General features: G+C 39.4%; 1 protein-coding gene across 9 annotated transcripts in view; it reads right to left on the reverse strand.

Annotated features, from left to right (window-relative positions):
- exoc4 (exocyst complex component 4) overlaps positions 1-15,906 on the reverse strand; it is a 117,937-nt gene that overhangs the window by 73,946 nt on the left and 28,085 nt on the right. For 8 of the 9 annotated variants that reach the window (XM_040146317.1, XM_040146294.1, XM_040146299.1 and 5 more), the window contains 2 exons: positions 12,914-13,059; positions 12,579-12,667 (listed from right to left, as the gene is read on the reverse strand). In XM_040146317.1, coding sequence (XP_040002251.1) covers positions 12,579-12,667; positions 12,914-13,059 — 235 coding nt within the window. Of the gene's footprint in view, positions 1-9,063; positions 9,749-12,578; positions 12,668-12,913; positions 13,060-15,906 lie in introns of those variants that run through there. The other variant, XM_040146343.1, reaches the window with a different exon arrangement.

A 15,906-nucleotide genomic window follows, 5' to 3' on the forward strand; every position in this document is an offset into this window, starting at 1 on the left:
CACACGTTTCCCATAGGTTCATACAATGTTCACAAGAAAACTGTGATAGGTTGATGAATAAGAATAGGATAGGAGAGAAGCGAGGCGGTGGCATTTCTGTCTTTATGCTGTCAAGACAATGTTATTCATTAGAATTTCTTGATTTAGGTTTATGCTGAACTGTCATGGCACGAAGTAAAAATTCTACTAGGAGACTGGAGAAACCAGATAATGAAATAAACAACCTTCTAGATTCAAAACCAGGGGAGTCTGAAACATTAAGAATTAAACTCTGTGCACGGCAAAACCTTTAAAAACAAGTTTGATTTCAAGATCTTAGGACTCTGTAGGAATAATAACCTCAACGTGCCGACTGCACTTTCCTGACACATTCTGGTCAGTTGAAAAGAAGTGTTATCTGGTGTCAAGTGTAGAAAGTAAGTGGAAACACTGGACAGAAATCAAACAAGATGGTGATCCACCCTCCTTTGATAGATGTGTGTGTGTGTGTGTGTGTGTGTGTGTGTGTGTGTGTGTGTGTGTGTGTGTGTGTGTGTGTGTGTGTGTGTGTGTGTGTGTATGTGGATGTGTTTGATTTGAAATGGTGAGATTTCAGTTTGGCACAAAGCCTTGCTCTGCTGTTTTCCTGTGTTTCATTTCCATGTCCAATATGGCCTTGCAAAGCTAGTATAATATAACACAAAGACACCCAACCATAGTGCCATAGCCTGTTCCGCATTACCCCAGCTGCCTGCCTAGCCTTGCATTCAAATGCATATGAACCCATTCTTCCCTGTGCTGGGCTCCATAACACATTTCTAATGGAACAAGTTTCATGTGAAAAGTAGGGGAGACAACACTCTCTGTATTTTCATTAAAATGACAAGGGAAGCTTTCATTCCATCCAAAACTTTCAAATCAAGGGTTTCTGATTCTGATCTGTTGCCATGAAATTCGCCTGCACGGTAAGCCCACATTCGCGTTGCTAAGTGGAGAGAGAGATGAGGTCCAATTCACTCCAACTCTCTCTTTCTCTCTCTCTCCCTCTCCATCCATTCATTCCTCCTTTGGTGCCAATTCAATTAAGACTCAATTACAGGCTCCTAAACAAAGCAGATGCCAACGCACTCTGTTGCTCATCCTCCCCCGCTCCCTCACATTCTCTTTCTTTCTCTCTCTTTCTATCTCTCTCTCTCTCTCTTTCTATCTCTCTCTCTCTCTCTCTCTCTCTCTCTCTTTCTATCTCTCTCTCTCTCTCTCTCTCTCTCTCTCTCTCTCTCTCTTTCTCTCTCTTTCTATCTCTCTCTCTCTCTTTCTCTCTCTCTCTCTCTCTCTCTCTTTCTATCTCTTTCTATCTCTCTCTCTCTCTCTCTCTTTCTCTCTCTCTCTCTCCCTCTCCCTCTCCTTGATCATCAACATGGAGAGAGCTGGGTAAACTTTTGTTTCATCGTCATCAACTTGCAAACACATAAATTCCCATGAATAACATCAACATGTCCAAGATTCTGGGGAAGTTGGCGTTACTTGTTTGCTCTGAGAGCCACGACTATCCAGCTACTATACAAAGCACGCACACACATATACGCTCAAACACACACAAACTGAAGACCGTGCATGTATTCCCAATGACAGTGACCAATTTAATTTCATGCTCTAAACATCTGCATCCGTGTCAAACAAAGGAGCGAGGAAGGGACCTCATTGATCCATGGGGTCTGGGACCAGCTGCCAACGGGTCATGGTACTGATGAATATTAAATAGCCTGGCATTAATATGCATGCAATCCTTCAGGGTTGTCTAGATGTGATATGGTGGCTCCGGTTTCAGGTCAGGATGCCACCAAACTGCTGCCAGCCTTCTCTCCACACAATGTGTAAAAGTGCTACTTTGTTTGCGAGAGCTTGCGTGTTTGCATGTGTGTGCTTAAGGATTCGTTAGTGTTGTTTGGATGAGAGTCTATCTGCATTTATGTCCCTTGGTGTGTGGTCTGATCCAGGATTACTGGGAGGGGTGTGTGGAGGTGTGGTGCTCAGTGGGACGGCAACTGGAAGCTGGAGAGGAAGAAGTGACACACTCTAATGTGGCAAAATCTGCCTGAAATCCCCCTTGAGGACCACTGCTCCGTCTGCAACACATACACCTGAGCGGACAAAACAAACGACTTCTATCAATAAAAAACATCCATAGATTAAAGGGGTACAGACAGGTACTGGTGAAATAGATATATGGTAGAATGGCTCTTAATAAACAACTTGCACACACACACAAACTTGCGAGTTGTGTACGAACACAGAGATCTTTAAAACAAATGGATTAACCAAAACTACATGGCTACCATGTACTCACACACACTCATACAGTGACACCCATCCAGCCCCTTGTGATGCCTTAGCATGCGCTTCCATCCCACATGCAATCAAGTCAAGCAGTGACTTAGTGAAATTGCATTAGCTACACTTTCTTGAGTTTGATGAGACACGGGTTTGATCCTGTGATGAATTCCAGTCCTGCCCAGATTTAGGCAGGCAGAGAATGAACGTGTGATGCCTTCTTTAACACACTCCGACGTCTCCTGGGACCAGCGTGTTTCTGTATGCATCCGCGAGTGTGTGAGAGAGGACGAGACCAGGAAATCCAGACGGACAAGCAAAGGAACAGTCATAATCCCTCATTTACAAGTGGTTTGAATCTGTTAGTCCAAATACTTTTAATTCCCTATTTGATGGTGTATGTATTTACATGTACTATCATATATATATATATATATAGAAATGGATGATATCTCAGTGATATGTAGCTTCGATGTGCATAAATCTAAAAAGCACCTTGAAATTTACTTGCTTCCTTGCTTTTTCTTGATTTTAACTTATTTCATATTTTCTTCTGTAGAACACTTGCTTGTTCACTATTATGTCTCAATAAAATTGCACCATGACAAGATTCTCATATTGAGATACTGTTAACAATTAACTATTATTTTAGTCAAGTTAAATTGATATTTCAAATGGTTAAACAGCTTTTACCACAAGATTTTGAATATGTTAGAAAAGATTATCACACATGGATATCAATTCAACAGTTTTAAATTTGTCTATATCTCTCATCTGTACAGACAGCATGAGTAAAAATCCATCCTTCAAACATAAATATCCTAAATGTTTATAAACTGTGTTATTTTTTTGGTTCATATGTCTCAATACAAAAGCCATGTACACATTGTGGTCACACTTGTAATCTCTCATTTATAGCCAATGTGCCAGGCTGGGTTTGTCTCTGCATGTTACCAAAAAGGTCAGCTCAAGAGGATCAAAGACACCTGTAATCAATCCGTCTAGATTCTGATTGAGACTGGCAGGAGAGCAACTGGGTGATTGGTGTAATTGACTCACAGTCATGTCCCTCACACAGAAACACACAATGTAGTATCACAAAGCTGAAAACAATTGGCTGTACTGGTAAAGATAGCACAAGCAGACTTTGACATCAAAACAACAAACACGCTCAAAAAATTATGCTTGGACATAATCTTTCAAATACAACCATAACTGTTCAAGTTGAAATTTGACAGGTAGCTTTCTGCAATTTCTACACCTTTGTATGGACAGAAATTGTGTGTTATAACCAAATAGAGTGAGGCAGTGCTCTTTGTTTGATTGAGTTCCCCAATCTGTGCCGTTAGCCAGCACTGTACATTTCAAGTTAAATTATGCAAATAGAAAGAAACATACAGAATAATCCAATTTTCACCCTCAATGGCCTCATTTGTCTGTAGCTGTTATGCTATGAAAATTAGTTTGGGAGTGATCAATTCAGGTAATATTCTGCAAGTACATATCAGATATATTTAAGTGTGTGTGTGTGTGTGTGTGTGTGTGTGTGTGTGTGTGTGTGTGTGTGTGTGTGTGTGTGTGTGTGTGTGTGTGTGTACATGCTTGCAAAGAAATTAAACTGGCAGTTGGCAGCATATTCACAGAGTTGAAACCAGGTGATCAGATCGGTTTCTGTGTCAATAATGTATGAATCCCTGGTCAATTCCTTGCATCCCATTTCACTCAGACTGTCTTCATGTCTGATTGGGTCTTAATGAGAGCCTTCTATTATTAAAATTAATTTGATATGATGGTATCCGCTGCTCCAGCAACCAGGACACAAAATCCTCCCCTCAGTTGAGAATAAATGGTATAAATAAATGATATGATAAATAAATTCAGGTGTAAATTGAGTTGGATTAATTATTAAAAGTGTCACTGTGGCATACAATGTGTCTCTGTGGTCTTGAGTTTAATGAATGCACATCTGTCAGTGGCGGTATGACAACAATTCACTCCAGTAGCAGGATGAATATTAATTGTGCAGAGTGTGTCTTTTGAGAAATGAGGGAGTGTCATCCTAAACATGGGACATTTTTTTTTGGGGGGGGGGCTTTGAACAGTTGGAAATTTATGTTGTTTGTCTTTCAAACTACAGCAATGTCAATACAGTTTCCATCTGCCAACTGGATGGTGGCAATGTTAGAAAATTGGCTTTGTATAGGGTTTTCATTTTCATCACAACTGTGTTTGTACAACACAGTGAAAACTGTATAGCCTATTAGTTCTGATGCTAAAATGACACTGAGTTGCAGACACCAGATTCATATTAATTTTTGTCTTACACAATCTCACCTCTGAGATTCAAATGAGATCTGCTGCCATTTTTTGTAAGCTGAGAAGCTAGAACCACTAATATACAGTACTGATGGTAAATACATTTTCAAAACCTGTAGATACAATCTGAACACGAGATTTGAGCAGAATAAGATGTGTAATGAGATCAATTATTTATCTAACACATTGAAACAGTGACTGTTTGACTCAATATTTCATGCTGGCAGATGTCTGGAGTCCAAAAAAGTCACACAGTAAAATAAATGCCAGTTTGGTGAACTAGAAAGTCAACTGCCATTGGATATGAATGTGTTTGGCTGTCTGTACATAGGTGTTAGCCCTGTTTTAGGGTCACATTCCTATTATAAAAGCAAAATTTCAGTGAAATCAATTCATTTCAGTGGAACCACTGCAATCAGTGTCTTTGATCATAGAAGCAGAGTAAACCCAAGCAGTGCTTTTGCATAGAGTTAAACTGTCCTTTGAGGGAATGGAGTCCAAAAATTTTGGAAGCCATCATTTTAGCTGTGTCACACGACCCAGAAGTAGTCACTACATCATTAAACTTCAAGCACCACTTAGATTTGTAACCTCTTGAAGGTGTACCACGTATCCACCTCTGCCCAATGCATGCTGGGATAGGCCAGTCCATAAAATTTCTTTTTCATACCTTATGAGAATAAATGGCATCAAGACCAGCCATTGTATCTTAAACTATACTGATTGTGCTCCAACACCACGAATAATGTGAAGAAAACAGAAAGCCGAAACTGTTGATAGAAACTTTATAAAGCACTAGGATCATCCTCATAAGAGGTAAGTCAATAAGGTTTGATTTAACTGCACCTATCACAGAAACTGTTGTACCTAGTATAATTTTGCTACATTCTGAGGAAAACCAGCATCACCGTGCTCACTGCAATCATCAAGGGTTTAAAAACATCCTTTACTGTATTAGTCTCTTGAATATGTCAACCATAAAAAAGATTTACGTATGAGTGACTGAGTGCACAAATGTGTGTGTGTGTGTTTATTATGACCGGGAGAACTATTCGGCCAGCAAAAGCAAGTGTCATCCCATCTTTGATTGCGCCCAGCAGGGAATATGCCAGCACACTGTACACCCTCCTCTTTACCGGAAGAACCTGGTGCACGCTGGGAAAGCAAGAGGTGTGTGTTTATCTGTCAGGCTACCAGTGTAGCTGCTTTGGTGCAGGTGCCAAGGTCTCTACCGCCTCAAGTCCCACATGCCCTTCTTCCACCCTTCATTCCCACCCTCCCTCCCTTTTCCATTTGTTCATCCCTCCATCTTCTCCAATCAGCAGGTCTGAGATTAAAAGTAAACACAGAGGTAACAGTCAAAGCCGCCAATAATGACAAGACCAATGCTGATTAAAATTAGCCTCAGGTTGGAAAAATACACCAAGCTCTTTCTGTCTGATTAAATGTCTGCACTGTGTAAACTATTATTACCTTGTTCTATTCTCCTTCTGTTGTCCTCTGCATCCCCCTATTGTTTCTTTTCTTCATGCCTCTATTTTCTCACTGTATTTAATGTCTGGCTTATCAGTTTGTCACCACGCCAAGGCGTGAGTCTTAATCTTCATGTCATGTAAAAATCTCACGACTCTAATTTTATACATGTTTATGTTTTATCTCAATAGGTCTTAGTGAGACAAAGCAGAAGTTCTCCCTAAAAAGTTTACATCATGATTATGAAACAATAGTGTTATAGTTTGCAGACACTCACCATGTCTGAACCAGCTTTGTCATTTCTCAGCTGTTTTAGTTTCAACCCATCACTGCATGCATGAAAAAGACATGTATGCAGTGTTTCATGTGGAAATCTTTTGGTTAATGCTAGAGTAATTTTGGTTGACATCCAGTTTTACTGCTGGGCTCATACCAAGATTTATTCCAGCAGGTGTTGCTGGCTTGTGTTTGGATAATCATCTGTGATTAACATTTTATTTGAAAATGGAGAGCCACAACAACTGAATGAGCTGAAAATTTTTTTTGCAATGTACCAGTATCAGTTCCGTAAAGATTCAGTAAAGTGCTTCGTTTTACTAGGTCCACAAACATATGACATAACAACAGTGAGTCAAATGCTGGCAGCTCTAATATCAGTGTTTAAATAAATGTCTGCAATATCTTTCCCATTACAATGCTTCTATCCATTAGTTTCCTATCCAGGGGTTTGGTGAGGTAAACTACAATAAAAACCTGATATTATTACAAGCCACAGTGCATTTTCCACACTGTCTCCATGCTCCACTTTAATTTCAGCACCAGAGCTACTGTAATTTAATAACTAGTCCCACAGCAGATGAGAATCCAACACTGTGCATTTATGAGTGTGTATGTCTTGGAGGAGGAGAGTAGGGGAACCACATCTGTGATGTTGTTTTAACCATTATCATCAACTTTGCTGAAATCTATGCAGAAATTGAACATGATGAGTCGAAGATAAGACATACAGCCAAGACATTTGCGGTAGTGTGTGTATGTGTGCCTGTTTTCCACAATATTCCGAGCTGCTCCATATTTGCTTTCATGCTGAACACAAATACAAGCTTTTCATAGTAATAGCCTGTCAGGTAACAAAGGCACCTTGCATTTTATCTACAAACCCAGTTATGTCTTTGCTGGAACAAAGCGATTAATAAAGGTCTGGCACCAGAACAAGAGGGGAAACATCATTTTCTAGTGAAATTCCTGTCGTATACAAAAGTATAGACTTTGTTACAACATGTCAATTCAATTACAGCATGTTGTACATGCTATTTATGACATAACTTGGCATACATACTTTATGTAGCATACACACACACACACACACACACACACACACACACAAACACACACATATCTAGCCAGTATGAAAGCTCTCATCAGTCATCGATGTGACATATGCCTTTCCTACATCACTCAGCTTCGTGGTAATGTTCTACTAGGAATAATGGCCATTTGAAGTACACTTTTAAAAACAGAATGATGAGATTTTGCATACAGAGAAGACTATTAACATGCTAATCCTTCTTCCTTTAGTCTTCCATTTGCAGTTTGGAAAAGTCAATGAAAAACAGTATTGTCTTAAAATTTGAGAAAAGGTTCCTATAATGTATGTAAAATATACCTCCCTGAACATACTTCCCTAAATTTTCCAGAAGTTCATCAGAAACTTACTTCAAAGGTATGAATTATAAGTGAAACTTCCTTTATATGATTGATGCATATAAAATTTAATCTGTTGCACAATGAAGAAGAAAAATGTAGACAAATGTTGGGGAAAAAAAGGATATTAGATTTATTGAAAATAGGAAATACTTCTTATTTTACAGCATATAAAACCTCATTTAAAGTTTATTATAGCCTGAGTACTTCTAGTTTATAAATCAGTTAAAAAAGAAATCCATCTCCATGGTCAAGTAGAATTATCTTTGCTCGTACAGGAGAACCAAGCACCCTGGAAAAAAAGTGGTGCTAGTACACATTTCATGTAGTCTTTCTTGACTAACTATGATAACGATGATATTATATATGCTGGATTTATTTAAATCATTTGACTGACATTTACAAACGGTGTACGGAGAAATTTAACACCAAAAAAGAGAGTTGAGCATGAAACATCAAATCATAACGGAGCATCAATTTATGAGAAAGAAAAAGGAAATAAAAAAGAGACAGGGGAATGAATCGCGGCTATGCAGGTGTCTTTGACAGTCCAGTGTCATTATCCTACAATAATTATTGACTTTTTTACAGATAAAGTTCAATTCTATCTAAGGTTGCATTTGTGAATATGATAACTCATAATTGCAAGGTCAGTGGAAGTCAAGTATTGATCATTCCACAAGATGAGTGAACAACCATATTAACCCCTGAAAAACAATTGAAGAGAATGAAAGATTGGAAAAAATAATAATTGGAAAGACTACTCAGTGATTTTACTGTAAAAATGGATTTAAGGTCCTTTTTGAGTGTGACCTAAGAAGGAGGAACTGATCTGACATGGCTATTTGCCTGAGAGTAAGGCTGAACCTGGAAAACATGAGTTAGTATTCCTGAGGAGCTATCCAAATTAGAAAGGTGGGATTTTAGTATGTTGTTTGATGACCCCAACATCCTTCTGAAAGGTCCAAGTGTTTCTAAAAACTGGCTTTTCCCAAAACATAATACATTCGACCTCCAGCAATCACAATCCCAGTGTGTAACACCACACATCACTTGGCAGGAACAGGCTGTTTGTGCTACTTCACCTTACAAACACATACACACACACACGCTTCTGAGAACACGTGGCTATTAACATCTGCCAGCCACACCCCTGATATCCCACCCACCATTACCCCCACCCCCATGTCTCCCACTAGACATTTTTCCATTTGCACCTCTTCTGCCTCCCTCCCCTCCCTACTGGGGTATACAAATCAGCTTGACAGGGAACACAACTTCTGGTTGCCCCCAGCAGTTAGTCTCTTCCTCCTCCCCCTTTCCCTGTTACTCACTCTCTCATTGGAACATGATGCTATTATACATAAACAAGAAGCCCCTAAAACAGCATAGGCTTTTTTACTGCACCTCAGAATGAGCATCAGGTATTAAGGGGTGGGTAGAAGAGGAGCTGTTTGTGACTAGATTGCATGTATAGGGGACTCAGTTAGAGTGTTCTTTTTATTTGCCAGACACCCTGTGAACAAGTCTATTTGAATATCAAAAGGGAAAACAGGGAATGTGTGAAATAGATTTGGAACCAAGTTGATTATGAATACATCTTAGGAGTGATGGGAGGTCAGAGGTGGGGGTAAGTTGGAAATGGGAATATACGTATGTGCCTGCAGGGGAAGGGGGAAGTTTGAAGTGTGTGTTTGTCTAAGCCTGTGGTGAAAGCCAGGCTTTGTGTACCACTGTCAGGGGGGGGTTCACTTCAAACGAGCCCTGGGGCAAGGCAATATCGCACGAAACACACTGAACGGCCACGACACAAAGAGGAGAAAAATCAAAAAAACGCTGTCTATGCATTACTGGCTTGGTGTGGTGCGAGACTGCAGTAGTTATTGAGATGTATTCACACTTCACCTCCCCGATGACCACTGGGGCACTCCAAGTCATCCGCTGCCTACACACACACGAAAGAGAGGCAATAAAAAAGCAGAGGGCGAGGATGTAAAAGTCTAGTGGTTGGGAGACATGCAGAGGAATATGGGGGCTTGGTAACACATCTATAGCTGGAAAATTGTTGTTCTCATCATTTATTCATAGGGAATGTGATTGAATCTGGATTAGGTTCTGTGATTCTAAAGTAGTGGTTTGCCAAGGATACAAACACACCTACATACAGTAAATACACATTTGGACAGAAGGCTGAGGATGTGCTGTTTATATGAACACAGTATACTGTACAAACTCTAGCTGGTAATCTCACTTCATGCATTCAGAAGACAGAGTCCAGATGTGGCTACAGATGGAGCTGTAATAAAGTCTTTAGCTGAAGCGTTGGATTAATTGAAGCATACGAGACATGCTTCAGTAGAGAAGGCAAGCAATTAAGTCCCCCTGCGTGTTTGCATGTGTATGTGAGGCATGTGAATATGCGCCCATGATGCTGTGTGCATGTGTGTAATGATATATGGCGGGTCCTTACAACGCTCGGGAGACATAAATTACAGATATTACAGATTAATTTCAAACCCATTAGAGATATGTGAGTGTGGATAGGTTACAAAATCATTACAAATTCTATGCAAATACGGCTGCTCTGATCTTTACTTACAAAACATCTGCCAGTATGGCCCGAAAAAGCGCTAAATGCAGCCAGTATAGTAGCAGCTTCTGCACAAACTACAGAATCATTTGTAGTTGTGACTTTGTATTTTATTCAGTACATGACCATTCTTATGCATTTGTTAACGGTGCATAGCTGGATTTAAAATGAACAATCAAACTCTTATTTCCTAGGCTATGTTGGTGGGCATTTGAGTTAATAACTATATTGACTTGAAGCAGACCGTTGAGAAAAAAGAGTTTAGGCAACTCGAAGTAGAGAGACTAAGAGACACACATGACTAAACTTTAAGTGTAGAGTAATCCGGTAGCCAGAAGAACTCATCAACTCAATCTCTCATTGCTAACTCTTTTCCTCTCCCTTCCTCCCTACAGTAAGTTTAATTCGAAGAGAGAGAAAAAGTCCCTTTCGACACCGTCTCAATACATATTTTTCTAATTTCTTCCTTCAGAAATCTCTTAATGGCTTCTTCGCTGGACCCTGATGAAAACAATGACTTTTAACCTTCCTTTCCCTCCCTCCTTCCCTCCATCCATCTTTCCCCTCCCTCTATCACAGTCGACTTATTTCACTTTCTAAATGATTTCTTACTCCTTCAATCTCTTTGCAGCCATTCAGGCCCCAGCCCAGGCTTGTGGCCAGTGTAACGCATTGTGACAGGTGAAATGAAAGCCCAGAGAAATCTCATCTTCTTATAAACGCTCGGAGGCATTCAGCCAGTCAAAAAAAATATTTTTTCCCCCTTCTTTCTGAAGCGCCGACAGATGGAAGAAGAAAAAAGTGAGCTCTTATTTGAAGACTATTTGGGGTATTCCTTTATCCACAGTTAATCAGTGCTGTTCTTTTCGTGGTCGTGGTGGTGGTGGTTTTGCATACATTTATAGACTACCTACTATATGAGTGGCATTTCTTGTCAAAAGAAAAGAACTATAGCCTGCACTGAAATATCTTCTGGAGTTATTAGTCAAGTAGCCATTCTTTGGTTGATTTTAAGTTAGAAACCCACAGAAGCCTAATTAATACTATGTTATTTAAATAGTTTACCTTCAATAGTCATAATTACTTATGCAGATATTGTCAAAGGATCATTTTTGCACGTTATGGAGTAGTCTCTACAATTCAATCTCTCCATTTCTTACCTTTTTTTATTTTATCCAAACAATGTCAACCAGGAGCTTGGTGTTAAAAAAGGAATAGTACCAGAAAAACAACGCTGTCAGGCACCACTGATTGAAACCTCAAGGTCATAGGCAGAGAAACGGAGAGAGACAGAAGAAGTAGGAGCAACAGAACAACACAGACTCTCCAGGGTCTGTGCTATTTTTTGGATGCGTCTGTGTGTGTCTGTGTGTGTCTGTGTGTGTGTGTGTGTGTGTGTGTGTGTGTGTGTGTTTGTTTGTTTGTCTGTGAGTGTGAGTGTGAGTGAGAGGTTTTCAAGGCCTCTCCCAGTTGGAGGATTCTGCAAAGTCACTGTGCTCTCTGCCTCTCGTCCATGTCTCTCTCCATTACCGTCCACATTCCTGTTATCTGCCTCTCTTTTCCTAAGTGTAACTTCTCGATTTGCCCCTTCCTATCGCCGCAGCACCTTTTGTCACTTCTCTCTCATGCTCTCCATTCCAACTCTCCATCAGCAAAAATCTATTCTACACTCTATGGCTGGGTCCTTCCACACCCCTGCCTCCATCTTAGCCACACGTAACCAAATCACCTTCATCTCCTCTACGTTGTCTGTTTCCAAGATACACACCTGTTTGCCATCTCTTCATAATCTTCTTACTCATGTATCTATCTGTAAATACCCATTCTTTCTGTCTGTTCAGTAAGCCTGTGGGTCTCCATGTTCTCTATTCAGGTCTTCTTTCTAAGTCAACCCATACACCTCTAACCCTTCTCCCTCTTTTCATCCTTCCACTCAACCTTAACCTTTACTCTGCGTTCATGCCGCTCTTGCCGCCCTCTCTCCTGCTTCATCCCCACACACTGTAAACCTTGTCCAATTTATTCTTCTTTCTCTGTCACATTTTTCACACTTTTCTGTCAATACTTTTTACACCTTCTCCTCTTCTTCTCTCCCTTCATCTCACATCTGTCCACCTTTCTCCATTCCAGCTGTTCAAGAGTCTCTCTCTCCAGACCCAGTTCATCCCTCCATCCCCCTCCTCACCTTGTAATTCTCCACTCTTGCTGTAGAGTTCTCGCCTCTGCTCTCTCAGGTAGGCACTCATGCTGATGGCATGGGAAGATGATTCAAACCTACAAAACACACCAAAAGTTCAACAAGTGGTCACACAACACAACAATGCAATACAGAATGCAACAGGAATGATGGGTATGAGATGTTAAACAGAATAATGTAAGGTGAAGTATACTTTTAGTCTTTTGAGATATTTAAATTTTACAAGTCTGTTAATAACTAATAATAATATTAATTCATTAATTTATTTATTTTTTTTATTTTTGGACTTGCATAAACCATAGAGCAAAAGGCGTGATCCTTACTTGAAGAGCGACTGCTTCGCACGCTGTGGTTTTTTCTTCGCAAAGAAGGCAGCAAACTCACTGCCGGTGCTGGCATAGGAGAGTTGAGCCGACGGCTCTGTGGCATTCCGGCTGTTCTTCACATCAAGGTACTCCATAAGCAGAACCTAAACAACACACAGAGCACTAGGTAAAAAGCCAAAAAAAGCAGTAGAATCATGGTATAAGAAGTATCGAATTATAATCCTAATGGGGAATTGGTCTTTAACTAGACAAAGTGCCTAGAGTTAAACAGTGATTTTCGAGGGCTGTTTTTTTCTGGCAACAATTTAAAAAAGAAAGAAAAAATATGAAATTCTTTTCAATGATAGATAAAATGTATAATTGTAGTAATTTTATTACTAATCTTAAGCACTTCCATGTTGTTGAATCAGTGCTTACAAATTAGTAAAAATAAGGGGTCACTGTGCAGTTGAAATGGACTCAGCCAACAACTTAACAGTAAGTTAAAAACACATCTAGGGGAGCCGGTTTGCATAAAACTAACCTGGTCCATAAAACATAGAGATAAATTGAAACGAAGAAACCCAGATCACTCTCTGGAATATAGCAAAGACACTCATAAGAGGTCCTCTAAAACATAATGTAATATTTTAAAGCACAATCATAACCAACTACAAAGTATCAATCTCATAAACAGTGTACAGTTACTCACTAGCTGCCACTTTATTGTTATTTCCAAATTTATCACATTCATATGCTTCCTCCTAATATTATTACAACTCAGATACTGTAACATGAAGTGCTCAAGGTTATTAATCACTTAAACGCTCCCACTCACAATCATATCCTGTAAGCTTGGTCTGTCTGCTCTGTTCACTTGGAAGATTATTCATGAATATCTTTTTATCCATAAGGCCTTTGTATAGCAGGTCTACATCTGGCTTATGGGGGAAATGAAAAGTACCCATATTTACACGCATTCACCATCCGGTTTTGATCTGTCCCTATGGACCTCACTGCAAAATGAAGCTGAAACCAAAAATATTTGTAGTGTGGAACTGCAAAAACTTTCCCTTTAGTGTGTTTGATTTGACTGTTTGGATCTGGTTTGATACTGCCTTGCACTACGGCTCAATGAGGGGCTTATAAAAAGATTTTACCTAGCAGTCTGTTCAGGGTCACTTTGACTGTATTTGTATTTCTCCCTTGCATCATTTTCAATTTCTCCAAAGTGATTGCACCCAGCTGTAGTCATACAAACATTCATTCTCAACATTACCTTTCCAAGAATATTTTTGCTGAATTATACTTCTGTTTTCACATCACTTTTAATGTAAAATTGCGATGCCTTGTTCAGCAGAGATACATATCTAGCATATAAGCTTGGAACATCCCTAGCAGTAAGTTTTGTATTTATCATGGCTTGCAGTATTACAGTGCATTACAATTTATGGCAACATTTGATATACAAAGCCAATCCTGGAAAACAAAAGAAAATCCGAACTATGGAGATAGAAAAAGGCCACTGACATGACTGGGTGCTTTTGATGACCACTGTTAAAATTCTTGTCCTCCCTTTTCCTGATCTGTCTGCATGATCCATGGTGGAATCCATCAACGTCTTATCATGCTTCATAAAAATCTTATCAACTTCTAACAATAGCTGACGACAAGCACACTGAAACTCTGGCCAGATAGAGAAAGTTAACTTCCTCTACTCTATCATTATATCTGCAAATTCCCTCTGTTGCTTTCCCTGCTTCTCATTTTTCAAAATCTTTTACTGTCTCATTTCTCATATTGCTATTTTCTCTCTCTTTCTCTGTCTACCTCAGTTCATCGTTTCCTTTCTCTCTAACCCTTCTTCATTCTTCTCACTGTGTGAATACATGTGTTTGAAAATAGCCTCCCATATCTAATATCTTCATAATTTAGCAGGGCCATTTAGCTTGTGTGTGTCTAATTCTGAGGCACAGTGTGGGTCAGCCCAGAATGGGACAGGAGTAATGGTAGAGCAGATGGAGATCCATCCCGACCATAATGATGTAATTAACACTGCGGAGAGCACCCCCCGTCATGCATGGGAAAGCCTTCACAAGCTAGCACTGATATTAATTCAAGTGCATACACATGCACGTATCTGCAAGTGCAGATCCATGAAAAAATGATGCAAAAGCAGGTATTCTGTGGAAGATCTTTCTGTGGAAGAGGTTTCAATAGGATACTACAAAAAAGAGGAAAAGTATTACTTATCGAGGACCCTGTCTCCTCAATCCCTAAAGTTTTATCTACAATTGAATCTTTTTTCTGAAATATCAGGCTAAATAAAAATCGGAAGCTATGCTGATATCAACAGTGTGCTTGCAAATATTTAATCACCCAAATCCAGTCTAATTGGATTCCAGTTGGAATAAAGTATTTAGGTATTAACTTGTGTTTGGCCTCAGAATTAGAAAATAATTTCTATTAATATGTTCCAACTAATTCTAAAATAAAGGCAAATCTGGATAAATGGAAATTAATAAACCTCTATTTATGGGCAAAAAATGAATACTATTAAGATTGTTGCTACTCCACAGTTTAATTACATCTCTATGATGATGCCAATAACCATTTCTGAGGGAATCTGTAAACAATATTATCACCTGATTAAGGAGTATCTCTGAAACGAGAAAAAAAACGTATCGGACTGCGAAAGGGAAGCCTTTCAGGATCAGTCTGAAAGAAATTTTCGCCTCGAGAGATAATGGAGGACTGGCTCTCCCAAACATGATATTATATAACACAGCATTTTAAATGAATAAATTAGCAAGACATTGGGCAAATTATGATTCCAACCCTGGGTGGGTAAAGGTGGAAAATGTACTTGCAGCTCCATCTAACGTTATAGAACTATTATCACAGAAGAATACTGCAAAATGGTGTTTTACAACACTCCCAATGGGCATGGGCAAGAGAACACATAATTTTGGGAATATCGCAGTATAAACTGAGATACTCTTCCATACGAA

The sequence above is a fragment of the Xiphias gladius genome, chromosome 2, assembly GCF_016859285.1.
Source record: "Xiphias gladius isolate SHS-SW01 ecotype Sanya breed wild chromosome 2, ASM1685928v1, whole genome shotgun sequence".
NCBI lineage: Eukaryota > Metazoa > Chordata > Actinopteri > Istiophoriformes > Xiphiidae > Xiphias > Xiphias gladius.